Below are 19688 nucleotides of genomic sequence, written 5' to 3'. Positions count from 1 at the left end.
AGGGAAAAAGCAGTGATGCCTAGTAAAAATTCTTAATTTAAATGTCTGCTTTGAGGAGGTTCTTCTCCTTTACGGTTAAATAAAACACAGAGAGTTATGTGTTGTGAATCTGAAAATTTCAAAGGCCTAGAGCATTAAGAAAAGTTATATGTATGAGTAAAATTTCTCCCTAAGTTTATACAAAAGAATATCTTTAAGTCATGTTAAATAAGTGTGCTAGCTTTGCTCAGGCAGAAATGCATTTTGATAAAAGATAATGATTGCAAATGGCATTACATTACATTCATTAAAAACTAGAGATGACAATCTTAATATGCCTTATGAAAACATTTTTATTCTTGAGGACCTAGTAATCTCATTATAATATATGATGTACTGAGTCTTATATGCAAAAAGCCTTAAGTCATAGTCTCTGTCTTCAAGAAGTTAACATTTTAGTTGTGGGGGCTGAATATATAGAAACAGGAAAATGTTATAAATTGGTATTAAATGTAGAGGATTTTTATGAAGAAACAAAACTTGTATCTACTATTAATGAATAGAGCATTTTTTAAGCTGGAAAATCATATTTTCCAAATTAATAATAATGTAAATAGTCTAAACTCAGTGTAAATCAATACACATATAATTTTGATTCTTTATGTCAATGAAAACATTAGCATAAAAAGCTGAAACATCTAATTCATGTAATTACTTAGTGTAAACAGCCTAACGGGAATGAAGAACCTATAAATGTAACACAAAGCCAGACAATTAAATTTATTGATAAAATGCATCAGAAGACATTATGCTCTTCAGAGAAGTCTGGCTAAATTTTCTCCAGTCCACTGTCCAGTTCTGTCCCAGGAGAAGCAAAAGACCTTTAAATCTGGTCATCTCGGGTCGAAATACATACCTTTAACTTCTTAAAAATCATTACAAAGAATTCACGTATAAAGTCTTCGAAGTCAAATCTCTGCACCTGTTTTATCAAAGTGTTCTCCCTTGAGCTTGCTGAGTTGTCTTGGCCCTCCTGGAAAAGATCTGGCTCAGAAAAATTAAATAGAAGGTTTTAGCAGCGTGAATCTAGTATTAGACTACGAGGAAAGGAGGGCGAGATATAAATAAAACTATCGCCAGTTAATTCTTACAGCGCTTTACTCTAGCTTCCAAGTACTATTTTAAACATTTTACATAAAACAGACAATTTAAAAACTGGCCTCTCATGTTACGAGTTATTGTTCTGTTTTTTCCTAAACTATAGTTCTTATAGGCATTTGTACTGTCTTCTAAGCATAATCTCCAATTTTCAAGTCCTACAACTGACGATGCGGAAGAATCAGGCGCAGGCTCTGATTACAAGTGTAAATAAATCAGAAAGCTGGAAGTAGGAAGAACAGGTACTGGTGGAAGGGATCTGTGCTGGGGGCGGTGCGACCGAGAGAGGGGGTGCGACCCAGAGGGGCGGTGCGACCAAGAGGGGCGGTGCAGGAGGTCGGAACCAGCGTGAGCGAGGTAGGTGTTGCGAAGGGGACTAGTCCGGCGCAGGACAAGAGGCTTTTTCAGCCCAGCTGGTTCCGGCTGGGGAAAATGGCGATGGCTGGGGCGGCGTATCGGGAGCAGCTGGTAGGCTGGTGCACCCAGCAGTTGAGGAAAACTTTCGGCCTGGATGTCAGCGAGGAGATCCTGCAGTGAGAACGGTTCGGGTCCGAGGGAGGAGGGAGCACTGGGATGTGCACTAGCTGAGCGAAACGGAAAACAGGGAGGAATAAAAAGTCGATGAGAACTAAGAAATGTGATAAAAGATCTGCTGTAGGTCTCTAGGAGCCGATTTTGACCTACGGCTTTATAGTTTAGTTTCTGGAATAGAGCGTCAGGCTCCACAATCGGCCAGTGGGGCCTTTTTTCCCTAGGAAAACGCCAAATCCCTTATATTTAGAACGTATAAGACTGTCTCGGGAGCCAGTTTCCTTGTAGATTCTGGAGAGAAGGGGCAAGCCAAATTATCTTTCCAGAAATTCCTTACTCTGAACATTTTAGTTTGCCCAATATGGGTTGTGTCAAGTAGTACCTGGAATTTAACTGGGGACAACGTAGTACAGTGCAAATAGTGCCTGACTCAGGAGCCCTAGGTTCTATTTTCTGTTGTCTTTTACCAGTTTTGGAATCTTGGGCAACTTAATTTCCCTCTCTATACCGTAAGTTTTTTATCTATAAACTGAATAATTAGTAGAGGTTATCTTTAATACTTTATGATTCATATGAAGTGGAGATAGTGACATGATTTAAAACTGCTTTCGGTTGATTTCTTTAACAAATATTGCGTTACTACTTGCCAGGTGCTGGCAAACAAAGACAGTTGCAGTTGGGTTCTGTTTGGTTGATAAGTCCCGGCTGAGGTGGGGAAGTGCAGGGTGTTGTGGGAGCACAGAATAAAGGACTCATTGGGATTTGAGAAACTCGAAGGTTTACTGCAAGGGATGACTTTCACCTTAGAACTGAAGGATGGGTAGTTGGAAGTGCAGTTTTCAGGAAGAGGGAGAAACTTCCACAAAAATTAGTCTTGGTCGAGGAACCTGAATGTGTTTCCTGATTTGATTCCTTGTTCGTTGATGCTGAAATCTGAATTGCAATTCTAGGGCTTTTGTAGGAAGTAAGGTGAGTTTGGGAGAAAATAGACTTCTTGGCAAGGAGATTGTTAATAGAGGCTGTATTAAGTGATTTTTTTTTTTTTTGAACACAGGAATAGATTATCAAAAATACCCCCGCTAAACAGTATGGTTTGGCTTTACCCTTGTTGGAAGGCAAGGTCGGATTAAGTAGTTTTTCAAGCAGTTTTTAAAGCAGTGGAATGCTGTCAAATGAAAAAGGAAATTTTGCAATCTATTAAACAGAAAAAAAGGCATTCAATTTTTAAAAATTGAGGGTATTTTTGATAAATCAACAATGGAGTATGGACGGGTGAAGTCTTCTCAGTCTCAGAATCCAACTGTGTTTTGTCTGCTTACACAGTATCAGGAAAATTCTCATTCTTATAGATTGTGATTTAACAGCTAATTTTGCAGCCTTAGATTTTCCTTAGCTAAACTTATCCATACCCTTGAAAGAGGAGTGATCAAAAATTTCTGTTTTAAAGTTGAAGCTAAACACCTGTTTCTATTTTTTTAAGTTCATAAACATGTTAGATAAGAATTGCTCAAAACTTAAAATAAGGACCAAAGCTACCTATAATAAAATGCTATTTGAACCACTTATTAAGATTTTACTAGTTATTACACAACAAGCTATGATGCCATGATGAAAGCATTTGCTGTGTAAATTTTCTATGCTTTGCCTGGTATTTGAGAATTACTCAGGTGTATTATAGTAGTTTGGTAACTTAAACAATTTGATGTGAGTGGCCTGAATTTTTAAAAAGACAGTACAGAGCTCTTACCTTCCTAATCAATGACACGTTTATGATACATTAAGGTCTGTACACAGAGTTAGCAAAGTAAAGTTTGTTCCACAGTCTGCAATAGTTCATATTTTGTTTGGCTATACTTCAGTAAGATTTGGTATGTAACAAATTTGGATGTATGTTCTTTATTATATATTTTTAAATAGTTAAATGACATTGAGATGTTTCTGGAGCTCTTTAAATATTTCCCTAGTGGTTTGAATACTCCAGAGTTAAATGATCCCTGAAGTTCCTTGAGCTCTGGGAGTCCTTGATAGCAATTAATATTTTGATAGGGGCTGGTAAGTTTGAGGATCAAGTAGATTAAATATAAAAGTCCTGAGAAACGATTGCCTTTTAAAAAAAATTCTATGATGAGTTAGAAGATGCTCTTAATGAGGTTCATAGACACAGATTTTTCACCTATAGATAATTCTGCAAATCTACCACCACAGTAGGAAAAGAACGTAATACGTATGCTACCAACAAAAGGACAATTGCATGGTGTTTTAAATTTAAAGGATATAGCATTACTACTTTTTCTTATATCCCATATTAGTGTGTCCGAATTACAGTTTCTTCAGACCTTATGATGCTTTCATGGCCCAGTATCTTAATTTATAAGTAATTTTTTCACTTCTTTTTTTGTCTAATCATGTGACATATTCACTGTAGAAAAATTAAAAAATCAGAAAAGGATAAAGGAGGAAACTAAAATTATCATAATACCACAACCCAGAGATAACCATCATTTCTCTTTTAGTGTTTTTTCCTATGCATATTGTAATACATTTTCAAAATGTATTCATTGTAAGGGAAAAAAGAAGATAAAAATAAACCAAAACTCTCTTTAATCATACCACTCAGTGATCATCATTTTAGTGTATAACTTTCTAGCCTATTATTTTTTTTAACACATAAGTATATGGATATACACATTCCTTTTATAGCAATTGGGATCATATGCTATACAGTCAATTCTGTTTCACTTACCATTATATATGAGAGCATTTTCTCACGTCAATAATTATTCAAAAATTTTACTTTCGGTGGTGACATTTTACAGTTTGTAAGGTCCAAAAGCTTGAGTTCATTTGCCTCTTTTCCATTAATTGATGTTTTAAATAGCTTCCAGTTTTTCACTAATTCCAATAATGATGCAGTTAACTTTTTTTTGCATAAATTTTCTTGTGTCTTATTTCATGTGGAGTCCTATAAATAGAATTATTGGATTATTTTTATGGCACTTCAAATATACTGGCCCATTAATTTCTAGGGAAGTTGTACTTTTAGGAATGCTTTATAGTATTTCCTTAAATACAGGCATACTGCAGAGATATTGTGGGTTCAGTTGCAGACCACTGTAATAAAGCAAGCATCACACTAATGTAAGTCATAATCTTTTTGCTGGTGGAAAGTCTTGCTTTCAGTTTGTAAAAAAAAAATAAAAAAAAGCAACACCTGTGAGGTGCAAATAAAGTGAAGCACAACAAAATGAGGTCTACCTATAGATCTGTTTATTCCGATGTCATGTTAATTTTGATTTATAATTTTTAAGAATAAGAAATCATTTTTAGCAAAAATGAAGAGAAATTTTAAGTTTTGTAATACAGAGATTAAGTAATTTGGATTCTTCCTAGGAAAATATAGTAACTGCAGATGTATAGTTAACAGCAAGTATTCTGCCAACGATACTTAACTAAAAATAAAAAATAAAAAGCTAAAGTATTTCTGTGTTAAGGGTAGCCCCAGAAGCCTATATTCAAAATATTGATTTGATTCTGTAAATACAAGAAGATTATATGAAGGTTAGGTTATGATCTCAGTTCAGGGTCTTTGTCCTAACCAAATTTATATGCCTAACATCTAACATAAACTTGGCTCAAAGTAAACACTAATAGATTAATTAGTGGTTTTATTACCTTGATCTCTGTTATGATTATTGAAAAACATAGTGTAAGCTAGCCTTGTTTCAACAATTTATGTCTTTGCTTCTTGAGGTATGTTTTATCAATTGAGAGTGCTGAAGAGATACGAGAATATGTTACTGACCTCCTTCAGGGAAATGAGGGCAAAAAAGGTCAATTCATAGAAGAGCTTATAAACAAATGGCAAAAGAATGATCAGGAGTTGATTTCTGATGCTCTGCAGCAGCCTTTCAGAAAAGATGGTAAGTTAATGTAATTAAGTAAAGGTTGAAATATTGGTAAATGGGCTAGTTTATAGGACCTGGTATTTTCTGTCACTTTATTTCCTCACAGCTAACTTAAGCAAAATCATATGTATACATATTTTTAGTTCATTTCTTCTCAATCTGTAATGAATATTCGAGTTCAGACTTTTCAACTTAGAAAAGATCACAAAAATACCTGTTTGAAGATACAAATGTGGTTTCAAAATAATTTGAAAAATTTATACATGGATTAAAGAAACACTTTTCGGTTATGTACATACATGGATGAAGGTAAATAATGACCAATTTTAGTATAAGTAGCATTTAGAAGTAACTAGTTAAACAGTGCAAAAGATGAAGACCAAACTAAATAATCTCAGTCATTATCATACAATCTAAAATATCAGAATTTAATTTAACTTCTTAATCCTAGCTAGTAGTCTTTATTAACTACAATCTTATAAATGATAGTTTAAATTTAATTCTGGTTTAAGAGGAAAAGATAATTTAAAAACCTGCTTGACCTTGTCTTGACTCTAAATATTATGCTTTGCTTAATATTTATTAGCTATTAGTTCACCAGTGATCCTACTGTTATCTATCTCTGTACATATATTTTTTTTCTTCTTTAAAGAAATTTTAGATGGGCAGAAATCAGGAGACCAGTTGAAGAGAAACAGGCGGAAAGGGAGAAATAGACAGGAAGTTCCTACATTTGCTGAACCTGATACAACCATGGAGGTCAAAACACCTTTTGATTTGGCCAAGGTAAATGGTTATAGAATGAAGTTCATTCTGGCTATATGGAGAAGAGGAAATGACTAATACATTTCTGAGTGAAAAGTGTACAATTTGGTCTAGAATGGCAATTTTTCAAAAAATGCATGAATTTTATGAAGAGAAAGTGATAATTACTTATGGTGGTTGTTTTTAGCAGCCTGATTAAATAAGTTATATTTGTTTAGAGGTGAGATTGAAATACTTTATATATAAATATATGTTTCCTTCATATATATTGAGATATTGTGTATATTTTCCCATTATGTGTGTGTGTGTATGTATGTCTGTATATGTGATGGAAAATATTTAAAGAAGTACACCAGGGCTTCAATTTCAACATGTCTTTGTGGGTTTATACTAAAAGAGTGCACATTCTAACTGTTTCTTCAGAGTGTTCATATTTCGGGCCACCCACCACCCCCACCACAACTATCCTTATCATCATTTAGCCTTTAGAGCTTTTTTTGTATTCTTTCTTGGTAATCAAAATAGCCCTGTGAGGTAAGCAGAAATATTTGTAATCAGGACAATTTGACCAGCTAAATTTCCCAACAGAAGGGAATAATTAATTATGCTAAGATTGAAGAGTAGTAATTAGAAATTCTGAGTGTGATGATCATGGAAGAATATGAGAAAGTGTTTACAAAATGTTAAGTTAAAAAAAAAAAGAGACTTAAGCCTTTTATCAGTCAGAATAAATGAGCAAAGACCATCACAAGCAAAAGAAAAAATACAGACCAATAAACATAAAAAGATGTTTAACCTTACCAGTAATTAAGGTGACAATTTGTCTGCCTTATTGACTGGAACTTCCCCAGTTTTAGCACTGAAAGTCCCATATTCTGGGATTCTCCTATGTCCTGGGTAAACCAGGATCGTTGATTACTAGTAATCAAATAAATACACATGAAATCTCTGAAGTACTGTCTATCAAATTGTCAAAGATTTTAAAAATAGAATACTCAGTGATGATACTCATGGCAGTGTAAATTGGTTAAGCTTTCTGGGAGACAGTTTGGCAGCATACATCAAGAATGGTAGAAATGTTCATATATTTTTGACTTACTAATGTGACTTGAAAATCTAACTTAAGAAAGCAATCAGAAATACAAAAAAAAAAATGTTCTGTGCAATGTTATTTATAATATTGAAAATTTGTACTGACCTGATTAGCCATAAGAGAAAGACTAAATAAATTATGGTTCCCTCATTTGATGGAATACCATGCAGCTAATAAAGTTATTCTCCAAAATATATAATTTGGGAAAATGTTCAGCACATTTAGGTGTGTAATCCATCTACACATTATTTTGAGTAATTTAAAAAATATTACTCTCATCAGTAAAAATACTTGTTTTTTAAGTAGATGTATTTTATATACGTGTGCAAATATATATTTTATAAGTGGTGATTGTTAATAAGATAATAGAATCTTGTTAGGGTAAAAGTAAAGTGGAAGCATAAAGAAAATATTTTTTGGTCAGGGTGATGAACAATGGATGAAATTTTTAAAGCCTTATTTCATAATTTTAAAAATAATTATGAACGTGTGATAGTAAACTTTGAATAAATTAATTTTTAACGTCTAGGAAAGAAAATTGTTGAAAATTATATGAGAACTATTATTTATGTTTTCTCCTTTGAGTTGATTTCCTAAGCATGCTTTTTAAGAAAATTCTAGTTCTGTTTTTAAATGGTATCGATAAATATTTTTTAACTTATATATGCCAATCCTTTTAAGTCTTTCTTTTAAAAAATTCTTTAATCTTTTTATTTAGTCAATTCTGTGTTGCTCCAATCTGTTTGGTCAGCTCACTCATTTATAAATCTTAAAGAAGTGTGCATTGGTTGTGATATTTCTGCTGCTACAACCTAGTTTTTAGTGTGGTAAAGGCAATCTTAGTTTGACAGAGTATTTCACTATTTATATTAATGGCCTTTAATGGATAAGATGCCTCGATGCTTGCTATTAAGTAGGTTTCATAAGGAAAAATAAAAGCTGGGGTTCGCTCTTAAGTTCCCAGACTTGGGCAGGGAAAGATCTTCAAATTAATAATGATTTAACATTTAATTTTATATCTCCTAATGTTTTCAGAGCATATTACCCCTCAACAACCTGTTTCTGAGTCTATATTTTGTCCTTAAGTGTTTTATACTCATTAAGCAAACTTGGAAAATAAATTTGAAAAAACGGTTTATCCTTTATACAGTAATTTCTCATTAAAGCTGCAGTGTATACTGAAGTGGTGAATACTGAACCTCCTAGGGGAAATAGAAAGTTAGGTTTCAGGGAGCCTCTGGTCACAACAGTTCCATCAACCAATTACTACCTAATTTTATTTTATGTGTGTTTCTGTTTAAAGACACTTTATTAAATATATACTGTTAACTCATTAACATTGAACTCATGGCCAGCAGCACTATAACTCATGCCTGAAGAAAGCTTATTTAAAACATCTTTTTTTGTATATAAGATACAGTCTTCTCATGCTTAAGACCACTAGACAGCACTTCAGCACTATGCATGGGAGTCATTTTAAATGGTGAAATCACCAACAAAAAGCACAAAAATGCAAAAAAGTGGCACCAAAAAGACTAAAAAGAAGATAGTTGTTTACAATATGAGCACTAAAACAAGAAGGCAGATCATTCCCTTGCTGTCCTTGGCTGGAAATATGTACATTTGGTAACTCAAATTTTTTGCCGCTGTGCATGTCCATGATTAATCATGAAAGCACCTGAAGTATTGATTTGGAAGTTACAAATTTTAGCAAGTAGGCACATTCGCGGATCTGGAACCACGAGTAATGATGATGAAATTGGATTTACAGTTCCATTTTTGGGCATGTAAGTAAAGCTGTCTTCAGCTTCCACACGCAGTTCATTTGGTTATCCAGAAACTTTTATTGCAAGTCTACTGTATGTCAAGAACTGATTTAGGTTATTAGAAATATAGCAATAAACAAGACATACTAGGGTTTTCTTGCTCTCTTAGAGTTTACAGTTTAATGGTTCAGGGGAAAAGTAGTGAAGACAAAAAAAATTTAAAGCAATTATAGATTGTGAGAATTGCTATGAAAGAAGTAAAAAGAACAGTGATATAGGCAATAACTTGTGGGATGGGCATTAGTTTAGATAGGATATTCAGGTAAAGCCTCTCCGAAGGACTGAAATTATAGTTAAGACCCAAACATGAAAAGGAACCAGTATGTAAGGAGATGAACTAGGAACCATGCAAGTAGAAGGAATAACAAGTGCAAAGGGGAGATGGAGAAAAGTGTTCTAGGAAGCATCAGAAACCCTGTGTGCCTGGAGCATTGTGAGCAGGGAAAGAATGATATGTAAATGAAGTTGGAGAGCACCTGGAGGCCATATGTAAGGCTTTAAATATAAGTCATAAAGTAGCTTGGATTTTATTCTAAGCACAATGGCAATCCAGTGATGATTTTAAGCAGTGGGCTGATGTGCTATGAATTTTCTTGCCCTGTTTTCCCTTTATGTCTCTTTCTCCTCGATAAATAGTTATTGACATTATGTATAAGAAACTAATCAAAGCCAAACTCTCCATCCCACAAATACCTGATTTTAATGTAACTGGATACTTTAATGAGAGTCCTATACAAATTTCTGCTTAGAGGTTTTAATCTGTTCACTACCATCCCTATGAGCCAAAGATATAATTAACTAGTTCGAAAAATTGCGACCTGCTAGATTAGATAAAATCTTTAGCATTTGTCTTAGATTTTAATTTTTACCTAAATTGTCTTATCGATATTATCTCTATATATCCATTTTAGGCTTTGGACATTAGAGCACTTCACATCTATACTTACCAAGAATTATTCTCTTCCTTGTTAGTATTATTCCATCCACTAGAACTCTTGAGATTTTTCTACAGTGAAATTTTAGTCTTTGGAAAATATTGAGAAACTCAATTTAAAGGGAAATAATACCACAGCATGGAAGAGTTATCTATACACTTTAAATGTCAGAAGCTGCTATAGTTCGAATGTTTGTGACCACCCTGCCACACATACACATTCACATGTTGAAATGCTAATGCATAATGTGATTGTATCAGGAAGAGGGACCCTTGAGAAGTTCTTATATCATGAAGGTGGAACTTCCATAAATGTAATTAGTGTACTTATAAATAAGAGACCCCACAGAGCTTCCTAGCCCCTTTTACCATGTGAGGATACAGTGACTTAGAAGTCATTTCTGTGATGTGGAAGAGGGCCCTCACCCAACCATGATGACACCTTGATCTTGGACTTTCAGCCTCTAAAACTGTGAGAAATAAATTTCTGTTATTTATAAACTACCTAGTCTGTCGTATTTTGTTATAAAACCTGAATGGACTAAGTCAGAGGCTGATAAATATATTTCCCTTTTTAAACTTTTTATTTTGTGACATACAGAACTTGACAGATGGATGAAATTTTCACAAACTGACCCATACCTATATAGCCAGAAACAGAACATTACCATTACTTTCGAAGACCCCCAGTGTGCCCCAAAATGACAACCCTCCCAAAGGAAACACTTTCTTGACTTCCAACATGATAGATTAGTTTGGCCTGCTTATGAACTTTGTATAAATGGAGCTAAATAGTATGTACTTTTTTGTGTCTTGCTTCTTTCAATTAACATGGTTTTTAAGAATTATCCATATCGTTTTATATGGCTATACTTTTTCATTCTTATTGCTGTTTAAGATCCTACTAAGTGAATATATCAATATATTGTTAAACATTGGGGTAGTTTCTAGTTCCAGTGCCGCAGTGAACATTCTTATATATGTCTTTTGATAAGAATATTTACACATTCCTGTTGAGTATATATCCAAGAGTTTAATTTCTGGGTCGCAGGATATGCATATGTTCAGCTTTAGTAGATACTAATTTATACTCTCACCAACAGTATATGAGAGCTTTAATTGCTCTGTATCCTTGCCAACACTCTGCATTTTATGTCTTTTTCAATTTAACCTTTCTGATTGGCGTATTGTATTTTGGTTTTATTTTGCATTATCTTGATGACTAATGAACTTAAGCACCTACTCATGTGACTGTTGGCCATTTGGATATCTTTTATGAAGTTCCTGTTTAGGTCTTTTGTCCATTTTTCTGTTATGTTATCTGACTTTTATTGAGTCCATTTTTATTGATTTTTCTTAATTTATTCATAGTTTATTCAAATCTGTGAATATCAAATGCTTTTAGAGGCATTTTTGTTTCTTATGATCTTCAATTTAGCTATGCTTAAATATGTCATATAAACAGCTTTTACTGCTACATTTACCTCCCACCAGCTGTAATATAGGGCTAAAAGCTACTAGCAGAAAAAGCAAGGTATGTTAGCTAGTTTTTCTAGAGCAAAACCTTTCCTCAAACCCTGATTATAACAAATTTGCGTTTTTCCCACTCCCTTCCTTCTTTCCTCATTCCTGGGTAGTGTATAAGTTATTATTGAACAGAACTGAGGTTTTTCTCTCAACTCTTTTCATTGTCATTAATTATTTGATGTTACCTGTGATGTTTTTATACAATTAGGCACAAGAGAACAGTAACTCCTTAAAGAAGAAGACGAAATTTGTCAGTTTATACACAAAAGAGGGACAAGACAAGCTTGCAGTCCTGATCCCTGGTCGCCACCCTTGTGATTGCCTGGGCCAGAAGCACAAGCTGATCAATAACTGTCTGATCTGTGGACGTATTGTCTGTGAACAAGAGGGTTCTGGCCCTTGTTTATTCTGTGGTACTCTGGTAATCGTTTCTTTTCTATTTTGTTTTACTATGCTTTGGTTTAATAAATAGGGACATTTACATCCCTAGTAGTTTCTCTTTTTTCATAGTAAATGGAAACTATAGTAGCAGGAATTTTTTTAGTCAGAAACCCAAGGTTATATCCTATTACTGAGCCTCTTAGAAGGATTTTGAGAACACAAATGGTTGAGTGATGCAAGTCTTGTATCAGATTAACTTTAGTTCAAGAAAACTTTAAGGCCTAAAATGTCAAAATTTTTTGTCAGTCTTCAGATATAGAGCATATCCCCAGGAAAACAACAACTATGACATAATCCTTGGGTCGTTAAAGCTTCTTTTTCCAGGACACCTTCTCTTTATAGTTCTGCATTGTCTGAGAGAATGACCTCAAGAGTTTAACAGTAACGACTCTCTTACAAACACCATAGTGAGTTATCTAGAAAGCTTATTCTGCCAGTTGAGCTGGCTGGCAGAAGCAATGACATTTGGTGTTGGTGAAGGCATCCATTTTATATTGTTTTCCCTTCTCTTTGATTGCTTCGTTTGGGGCCTTTCATTTTTTAATATGCTTAGAGAACAAGCTGATAGACAGTAGATGACCTGAAAAATGTAATGTCTACTATCAAAAGTGTTCATAAAATGGCAGTAAATGTCCTCTCATATGGGTCTTTCTCTAGAGAAATACCCAATAGTTGCTGGCAGGAATTCTGTGTGCCACTGAGGCAAGTGTTAGGAAGTACAATGTTTTCTGTTAGATCCCTTGGAGACCTAACAATTTAAGAAACAGTAATGTAAAGCAGATTGGCCTTGAAGCCTTACAGTTTTATAAGCCTTGTATGAAACAGTTTTTAACCCCTTCTTTGCCTCCTTTTTTACAGTTGCAGTGATTTTACAATAAATAGAACTTTTTCCTTGCTTAATATAGTCATTATTTTACAATATTTGAAGGCAGAGAAACAAAATATACTTAGCATGAAGGCTAGACTAGTTTTCACTGGTGGCACTATAATTTGCTGCTTTTTCTGCTTTCTAATAAGATATCTGTTTATAATTTGTAAGACTTGGATTTCATGATTAGAACTGACAGCTTTTTAAGAAAAAGTGGTATTTTTTCCATTATTCTCAATGATGGCAAATCTTTGTCCTTTGAAAACAGGTTAGATTTTGTTTTTTAGCTATCAAGTCATTCAGAGACACTTACAGTGAGATCAGTTTTATTTATTGGGGCGACACTGGTTTTTTGTATGGTTCATGAAGGGAGAAACAGAAAGATACTAGGGCAAAACTCATTTGGAGATACATAGGTAGGTAGATGTATATATACACACATATATTTTGGGGGGGTGAGTATGTTTGGATAAAGAATCATCAACAGTCTCATTTTATTGCCATATCTAATGTGTAATTTAAGGTCACTTTTAGGTCTATCAAGCAAACAGTATAATTTAACTATTGGATCATGTGTCTTGCTTTTATTGCTTTATAGGTATGTACTCGTGAAGAACAGGATATTTTACAGCGTGACTCAAATAAGAGCCAGAAACTGCTAAAGAAGCTTATGTCAGGTTGGCAGCAATCTTCTGATTAGATTACTGTGGTGATATATACATTTTGTTGTATCTGTGATTATTCTCTTTCTTGTATCCTTGTATGCAAGATGCAGTTTATTTACTCATTTTATACGCTTATTTATTCTATAAGTTTATTTACTCATTTTTTAAAGAAAATTATTAAAACCATATAACACTGAGCAAAAAAACCCTAATAATGGCAATGGACTATAACTCAAAGAATAAAATTAATATTCTGAATTAACTAAGTTAATAAATGGGGAAGAAGAGATAACTCTTTCTTAGAAAAGAATTCTAATTAGTAAAATGAAGAAAGGACAGTAATAGAAAATCACCATTAGAACACCATAGTAGTAGTAATTGCTACAGTTAAGATATACCAATGGATGCTAAAATTGTTGGGTGAAAGCTTAAGAATAAGAGATTTGCAAGGTCACGAAAGACAAGGAAAGAAAAGAATTGTCACAGATTGGAAGAGACTAAGGAGACTGACAATTAACTATAATGTAGGATCCTAAATTGTATCCCAGAACAGAAAAGTAACATTAATGGAAAAGATATTGAATCTAAATCTAATTAAGTTGTACTAATGTTAATTTCTTTTGATAATTGTACTGTAGTTATATAAGATAAGATAGTAACATCAAGGGAAGCCGAATGAAAGTTACACAGAAATTCTACTCTTTGCAACTCTTTTCTAAGTCTTTTATAGTTGAAAAACATGATAAAAATAGTTAAGGACATTTTAAAAGGGAAAAACAATGTATTCATCACTTTCCACTTATGCAAATTTTTTTAATGTATGAATACTTTGGTTGGTATTTATAAGGTAGCAATCAGTGTGTATAGAATTTTGTTTTTCCATTTTTTCAATTAATATTTTATGATTAGCTTCTGTGTTGCTAAATAGTCTTCATATTTATTGCTTTTGTGCCTAAAAATGTAATAACTTGATTTATTGTAATTCGATTACTTATTTCCCTGTTACTGGATATTTTGACCCTTTCCAAGTTATAAATAATACCACAAGTGGTCACCTTTGTTAATATATCTTTTTATTTCCTTGGGATAAATTCCTAAGAATGGGATTACTGAGTTAAAGAATATCATTTTTGACACACAAGATGTATTTGCCATATCACTTTACCAAAATATTGTATAATATACAGCAATACTAGAATATTATTGAGTTTTGACATTTCAAATTTAAAAATTTTTATAGTTGTAATTTTTAAAATTTATTAATGAATTTGAACATGTCTCCATATTTTTTCAATTAGGATTTCTTTAAGGTCATTATTATGAGAAAAGGTAGTTCTAAGTGCTTTTCATATATTCAGAATACAAGAATCTTTTTTTTTTTTTTTTTTAAAGGAAAGATTTGACAGGAGTTTGAACAGGCCTGGAGTTTTAGGTAAAGAGAAAAGTCAGCCCTTATTACAGCCTAGTTTTTCTAACAACTTTTAGATCTTGGTTTAGATCATAATTTATGGCTCTCTTTTCTGGGATATATAGATTTATAGTATGCTGTCACAAAGGATATAACACATGGGCCAACGAATGAATGTGGGCTTTAGACTTAGACCTAAGTTTAAATTTTGTTTCTACCTTCTGATTTCTGAGGGAACTCAGTAAATTTTTCCTCTCTGGACTTCAGTGTCTCTTTTTTTTGAACTTCAGTTTCTCATCTGTAAAACAAAGATAATACAAACTGTATAACAGGGTTATTCTGAGGATTAAATAATATAAGATATATTCAGTGCCTAAGCATCTAGTAAGTTCTCATTATTCTGTCTTCCATTATTTAGTTTTTAGTTTCGATATGTAAAAGTATATTTAAAGGTAATATTCAGCCCTACTCAATAAAGTTTTTTTGCTTATAAGGCATTTTTATATTGTGTTTTTAAACAGTATAGTACCCTTAGTGATCCAAATTTCCATAAGGGAAGAAATGGACTTTAACGTTTATCAAGAACCTATTATATGTCAAGCATTGTTTGGTTTGGCAAGTAAAGCCTGGCCTGTGTACTTGTTTGCTTTCCATTGAAATGAAGGCTGTCAGCCATCAGGGCACACAGATTTCTGATATTTTGTTCTTTGCTGCACAGGGATACAACTGATTTGTATTATAGGCTGACACCATTTGATTTCCTTATTGAATTTCAGGGACGGAGAATTCTGGAAAGGTGGACATCTCTACCAAGGACCTTCTTCCTCATCAAGAATTGCGATTTAAGTCTGGTCTGGAGAAGGCTATCAAGCATAAAGACAAACTGTTAGAATTTGACAGAACTAGGTATCATGTGGTTACAATAAATGCTAAGAAGTAGACTAGTCCACAGGTTCTGCCCATTAAAACATTATTTTGACACTTGATGCATTCTTAGCGGTGGAGTATGAAAGTTTACAGGAAAAGAAGAGCAGGCTGCTTTACATTAGAGGCCTACATGTTGGTTTGGAATCCATGTTTGAATAAGAAAGGGTCCCAAGAGGATCCCACCCTGCAACATTTTTTGATTTTTAGCAAATGCTAGTATAATCCCTAGAAAGTGGCTTTGGGTTGACAGAATTCCTCACTTGTTTCACTGGCAGCCATTAGTCAGCCAGCATATATATATTAGAGTGGCTGCTATGGGCAAATTGTTGTGCTGGGCTGTGGAGAATCTATAAGAAAGTTGCCCCTGGGAGACTATATATAACGCATGACTTACCCTTCCCCTTCGACACTAAATGTGTTTTCTGAATCAATGATCAATATATTAAAATGTTCCTAAGTTGACTCTTAACACTCCTACACTTTTGTCATTTAGTCCACTGACTTCTTTTTTAGGAGAAAGATTTATAGATTTGCTAGTTCTATTTTTTATTTCTTTCTCTTTTTTTCTTCTTTTGAACCAAATATGTATTGAAAACCAGTTAATGGTTAAAAAATGTTTAAACAAGACTTATATGCTCATTTCTCAAATGGCCATGCAAGTATGTAAGAATCCTTAGACTCTGAATCTCTTACTTATTGTAACTGACTTGATAATCTCTTTCTGGCATTATAATCCTTTGGTTAGACATACCTACTACTTCCAAATCATTTGCTATGAATACATGAGATAAAACTTTGAAAGCTAGTCCTTAAATAAGTCTATCACATGGTTTGTCACTCCATATTCACTCTTAATCTTTTAACTATCACTTTTAGCTCTACTCAGTAAAACTTATTAGAAATAGAAATGGAGTACATTTCTTGATAAATAAGAACTGGAACAGGATCTCTCCCTATTGATATTGTCCCTTTGCTAATGTGTTCAAGGGCATTATTTAGGTTCACATACAGGACCAATTTTTCCTGAGCCCTCTTAAACTTCCCACTCTCAGTCTACTTTAAAACTTGTATAATTCCAGCTGAGTCCTGAAAAATTTATGTCAATGTATTAATATGATTTTAGTATTTCTCTATGCTTATGTATATTGCTAATTTGTAATTATTCAGAAATCCAGTCTCAACTGGATTTGTAACTTTGGAGTAGTCACTTCTGTGAGCCCTCGGTTTATTATATGTAGGATGACAGTGGATCATCAAGATTCCTTCTAGTTCTCCATTTCTTTGTTGGTATAATCTTAGAAATAGACCTGATTATTGTATCTTGGCACTTGGTCCAGTGTCTTAGGGATTGGAGATGGGGGCGATGGGGTTGGAAATTGACATATAGTGGTACAGTAATAGGATGTCCTAAGAGTAAGCCGCAGGAGTGAGAGTCCAGATTAGAACTCCAGTTTCTAAGGGAAGGAGCAGCAATCAGGCCTAGCAAGAAGAGACTGGGATATCAGACCTGATTATTGTATCTTGGCACTTGGTCCAGTGTCTTAGGGATTGGAGATGGGGGCGATGGGGTTGGAAATTGACATATAGTGGTACAGTAATAGGATGTCCTAAGAGTAAGCCGCAGGAGTGAGAGTCCAGATTAGAACTCCAGTTTCTAAGGGAAGGAGCAGCAATCAGGCCTAGCAAGAAGAGACTGGGTGTCCCCATTTTAGAAAGACTAGGATATCGAACCAAGACGTGAACTCAGATGCAGCGAAATGAGGCAGACGCTCAGTTATCAAATGGTGTCGGCCAGTTTAGGAAGAAGAGTAGAAGGACCATGAATTATGGTGCTGTGTCTTCTCCTGCCTGAGGGTGAGATTAGTTCTAGGAGCTGAGCTGAGCCTGCAGGGGGTATAAGATATATGCAGAAGCTGGGAACCGGGTTGAGCTTGACCTGATTTTGGAGCATTCTTGGGCATTCATATTTGAGGTAATAACCTTTAGGATAGCAGAAGAGTAAGCTATCTTGAAATAGTTTCCCAATAATTGAGTCCTTGTTTGTCAACAGGTGACCTAATTGCTATGTGTGATTTTTTTCTTAGCATTCGAAGGACCCAAGTCATTGATGATGAGTCAGATTACTTTGCCAGTGATTCTAACCAATGGTTGTCTAAAATTGAGCGGGAAACTCTACAGAAGCGAGAAGAGGAGCTGAGAGAATTTCGACATGCCTCTCGGCTCTCTAAGAAGATCACCATTGACTTTGCAGGCAGAAAGATTGTAGAAGATGAAAATCCACTAGCTGAGTATCATAGCAGGTAAGTGGGCAGGACCAGAAAGGGTATGAAAGAACAGAGCAGTTTGACTGTAAAGGATTTGACTCCTCTAATGGATCTGTTATTTTTGTTGATTTTTAAAATAATATATTCATTTTGGAATAGAAACATGTAAGAGTAGCTTAAGAAATTTTTGAAAATGAACAGGGAGAGAACTTGTCCTGCTAGATAATTACTGTAGTTTTATAAACAACTTTTTAAAACAAGGTACATTTTGGGCACAGAAATAGATTAATGAAACAGTAGAATCCAGAGACTTGTGTGTCTGCATTATGCATGGGTGTGTGTCTATATATGTGTAAATTTAGTCATCGATAAAGGTAAAATTTCTAAACAATAAAGAAAGAATTAAATATATGATGGGATGATTGGCCACCATCTTAGAAAAAAAATCTACAGTAGATTTCTACCTTGAATCTTTACCTGTAAAAAGTTTGAAGAGTTCAATGTAAGGGATCAGAAAGAAATATAGAAGAGTATATTTATAGTTTGGTGTGATCTCTTTCTAAGCAAGTTACAAAATCCAGAAGTCAAAAAAGCATAAGATATTTTAAACATAGTAAAAAAGTACCAGACTTAGAGAAAACATTTTAAACATTTTTAACAAAGAGTGATAGCCATACTATATAAAGACCTCCTGTAAATTAAAAGAAAAAGACAAAAAAAATCCAGTAGAAAAATGGGCAAAGACTAAGAACAGGTAATTTACAGCTAAAGAAATACAAATAGTCATTAAATGTTTGAAAAGATTCTCAACTAGTTAGGGAAATGCAGATTTTTAAACATAATGTATCATTAAATTGACTGAAATAAAATATATATAATATTGCATAATCTGTGAATGTAGGAAAGTGAATATGCTCTCTCACTGTGGATGGAAGTGTTAAAATGGTACAGCCTCAACACCAAGAACAAACTCTTAATGTGCACTGTGGATTCTGGGTAATAATGATGTGTCAACATAGGTTCATTAATTGTAACAAATTTACCACTCTAGTGAGAGATGGTTGATAATGGGGGAGGCTCTGTAAGTGTAGGGGCAGAGAGTATGTGGGAAATCTCTGGACCTTATGTTCAATTTTCTTATGAACCTAAAAATGCTTTAAAAAATAAAGTCTATTGAAAAAATTTCCATTATGACCAATTCCAAGTTACCAACATGAAATCACTAAACTTAGAGTTGATGAAAGATATGTATATTGGCTCCAGCAAAGTACTGAAAGGAAAGCACATTGAGATCTCACCGTGTTTTCTATTTTAAAAATGACACACATTCATTCTCATTCTCTCTCTCTCTGTCTCTCTCTACCTCTCTCCCTCCCTCTCCCTTCCTTCCCCTTTCC

The 19688-nt window shown here is 33.9% G+C and overlaps 1 protein-coding gene across 3 annotated transcripts in view; it reads left to right on the top strand.

Moving 5' to 3' along the window:
- Positions 1 to 1467: 1467 nt before the first annotated feature.
- The window catches only part of TRIP4 (thyroid hormone receptor interactor 4), a 47119-nt gene continuing 28898 nt past the window's right edge, over positions 1468 to 19688 (top strand). Inside the window, exons 1-8 of one of the 3 annotated variants that reach the window (XM_025038880.1) lie at positions 1516 to 1670; positions 5419 to 5588; positions 6226 to 6359; positions 11927 to 12027; positions 12115 to 12139; positions 13626 to 13704; positions 15877 to 16006; positions 18112 to 18327. In XM_025038880.1, the coding sequence (XP_024894648.1) occupies positions 1570 to 1670; positions 5419 to 5588; positions 6226 to 6359; positions 11927 to 12027; positions 12115 to 12139; positions 13626 to 13704; positions 15877 to 16006; positions 18112 to 18327 (956 nt within the window). In that variant the 5' untranslated portion in view covers positions 1516 to 1569. Of the gene's footprint in view, positions 1495 to 1515; positions 1671 to 5418; positions 5589 to 6225; positions 6360 to 11926; positions 12140 to 13625; positions 13705 to 15876; positions 16007 to 18111; positions 18328 to 19688 lie in introns of those variants that run through there. The other 2 variants (XM_025038881.1, XM_006920269.3) reach the window with 2 other exon arrangements.

The sequence above is a fragment of the Pteropus alecto genome, unplaced genomic scaffold (assembly GCF_000325575.1).
Source record: "Pteropus alecto unplaced genomic scaffold, ASM32557v1 scaffold86, whole genome shotgun sequence".
Taxonomy (NCBI): domain Eukaryota; kingdom Metazoa; phylum Chordata; class Mammalia; order Chiroptera; family Pteropodidae; genus Pteropus; species Pteropus alecto.
Note: the sequence above shows the minus strand (reverse complement) of the source record. Positions and strands in the feature narration are given on the sequence as shown.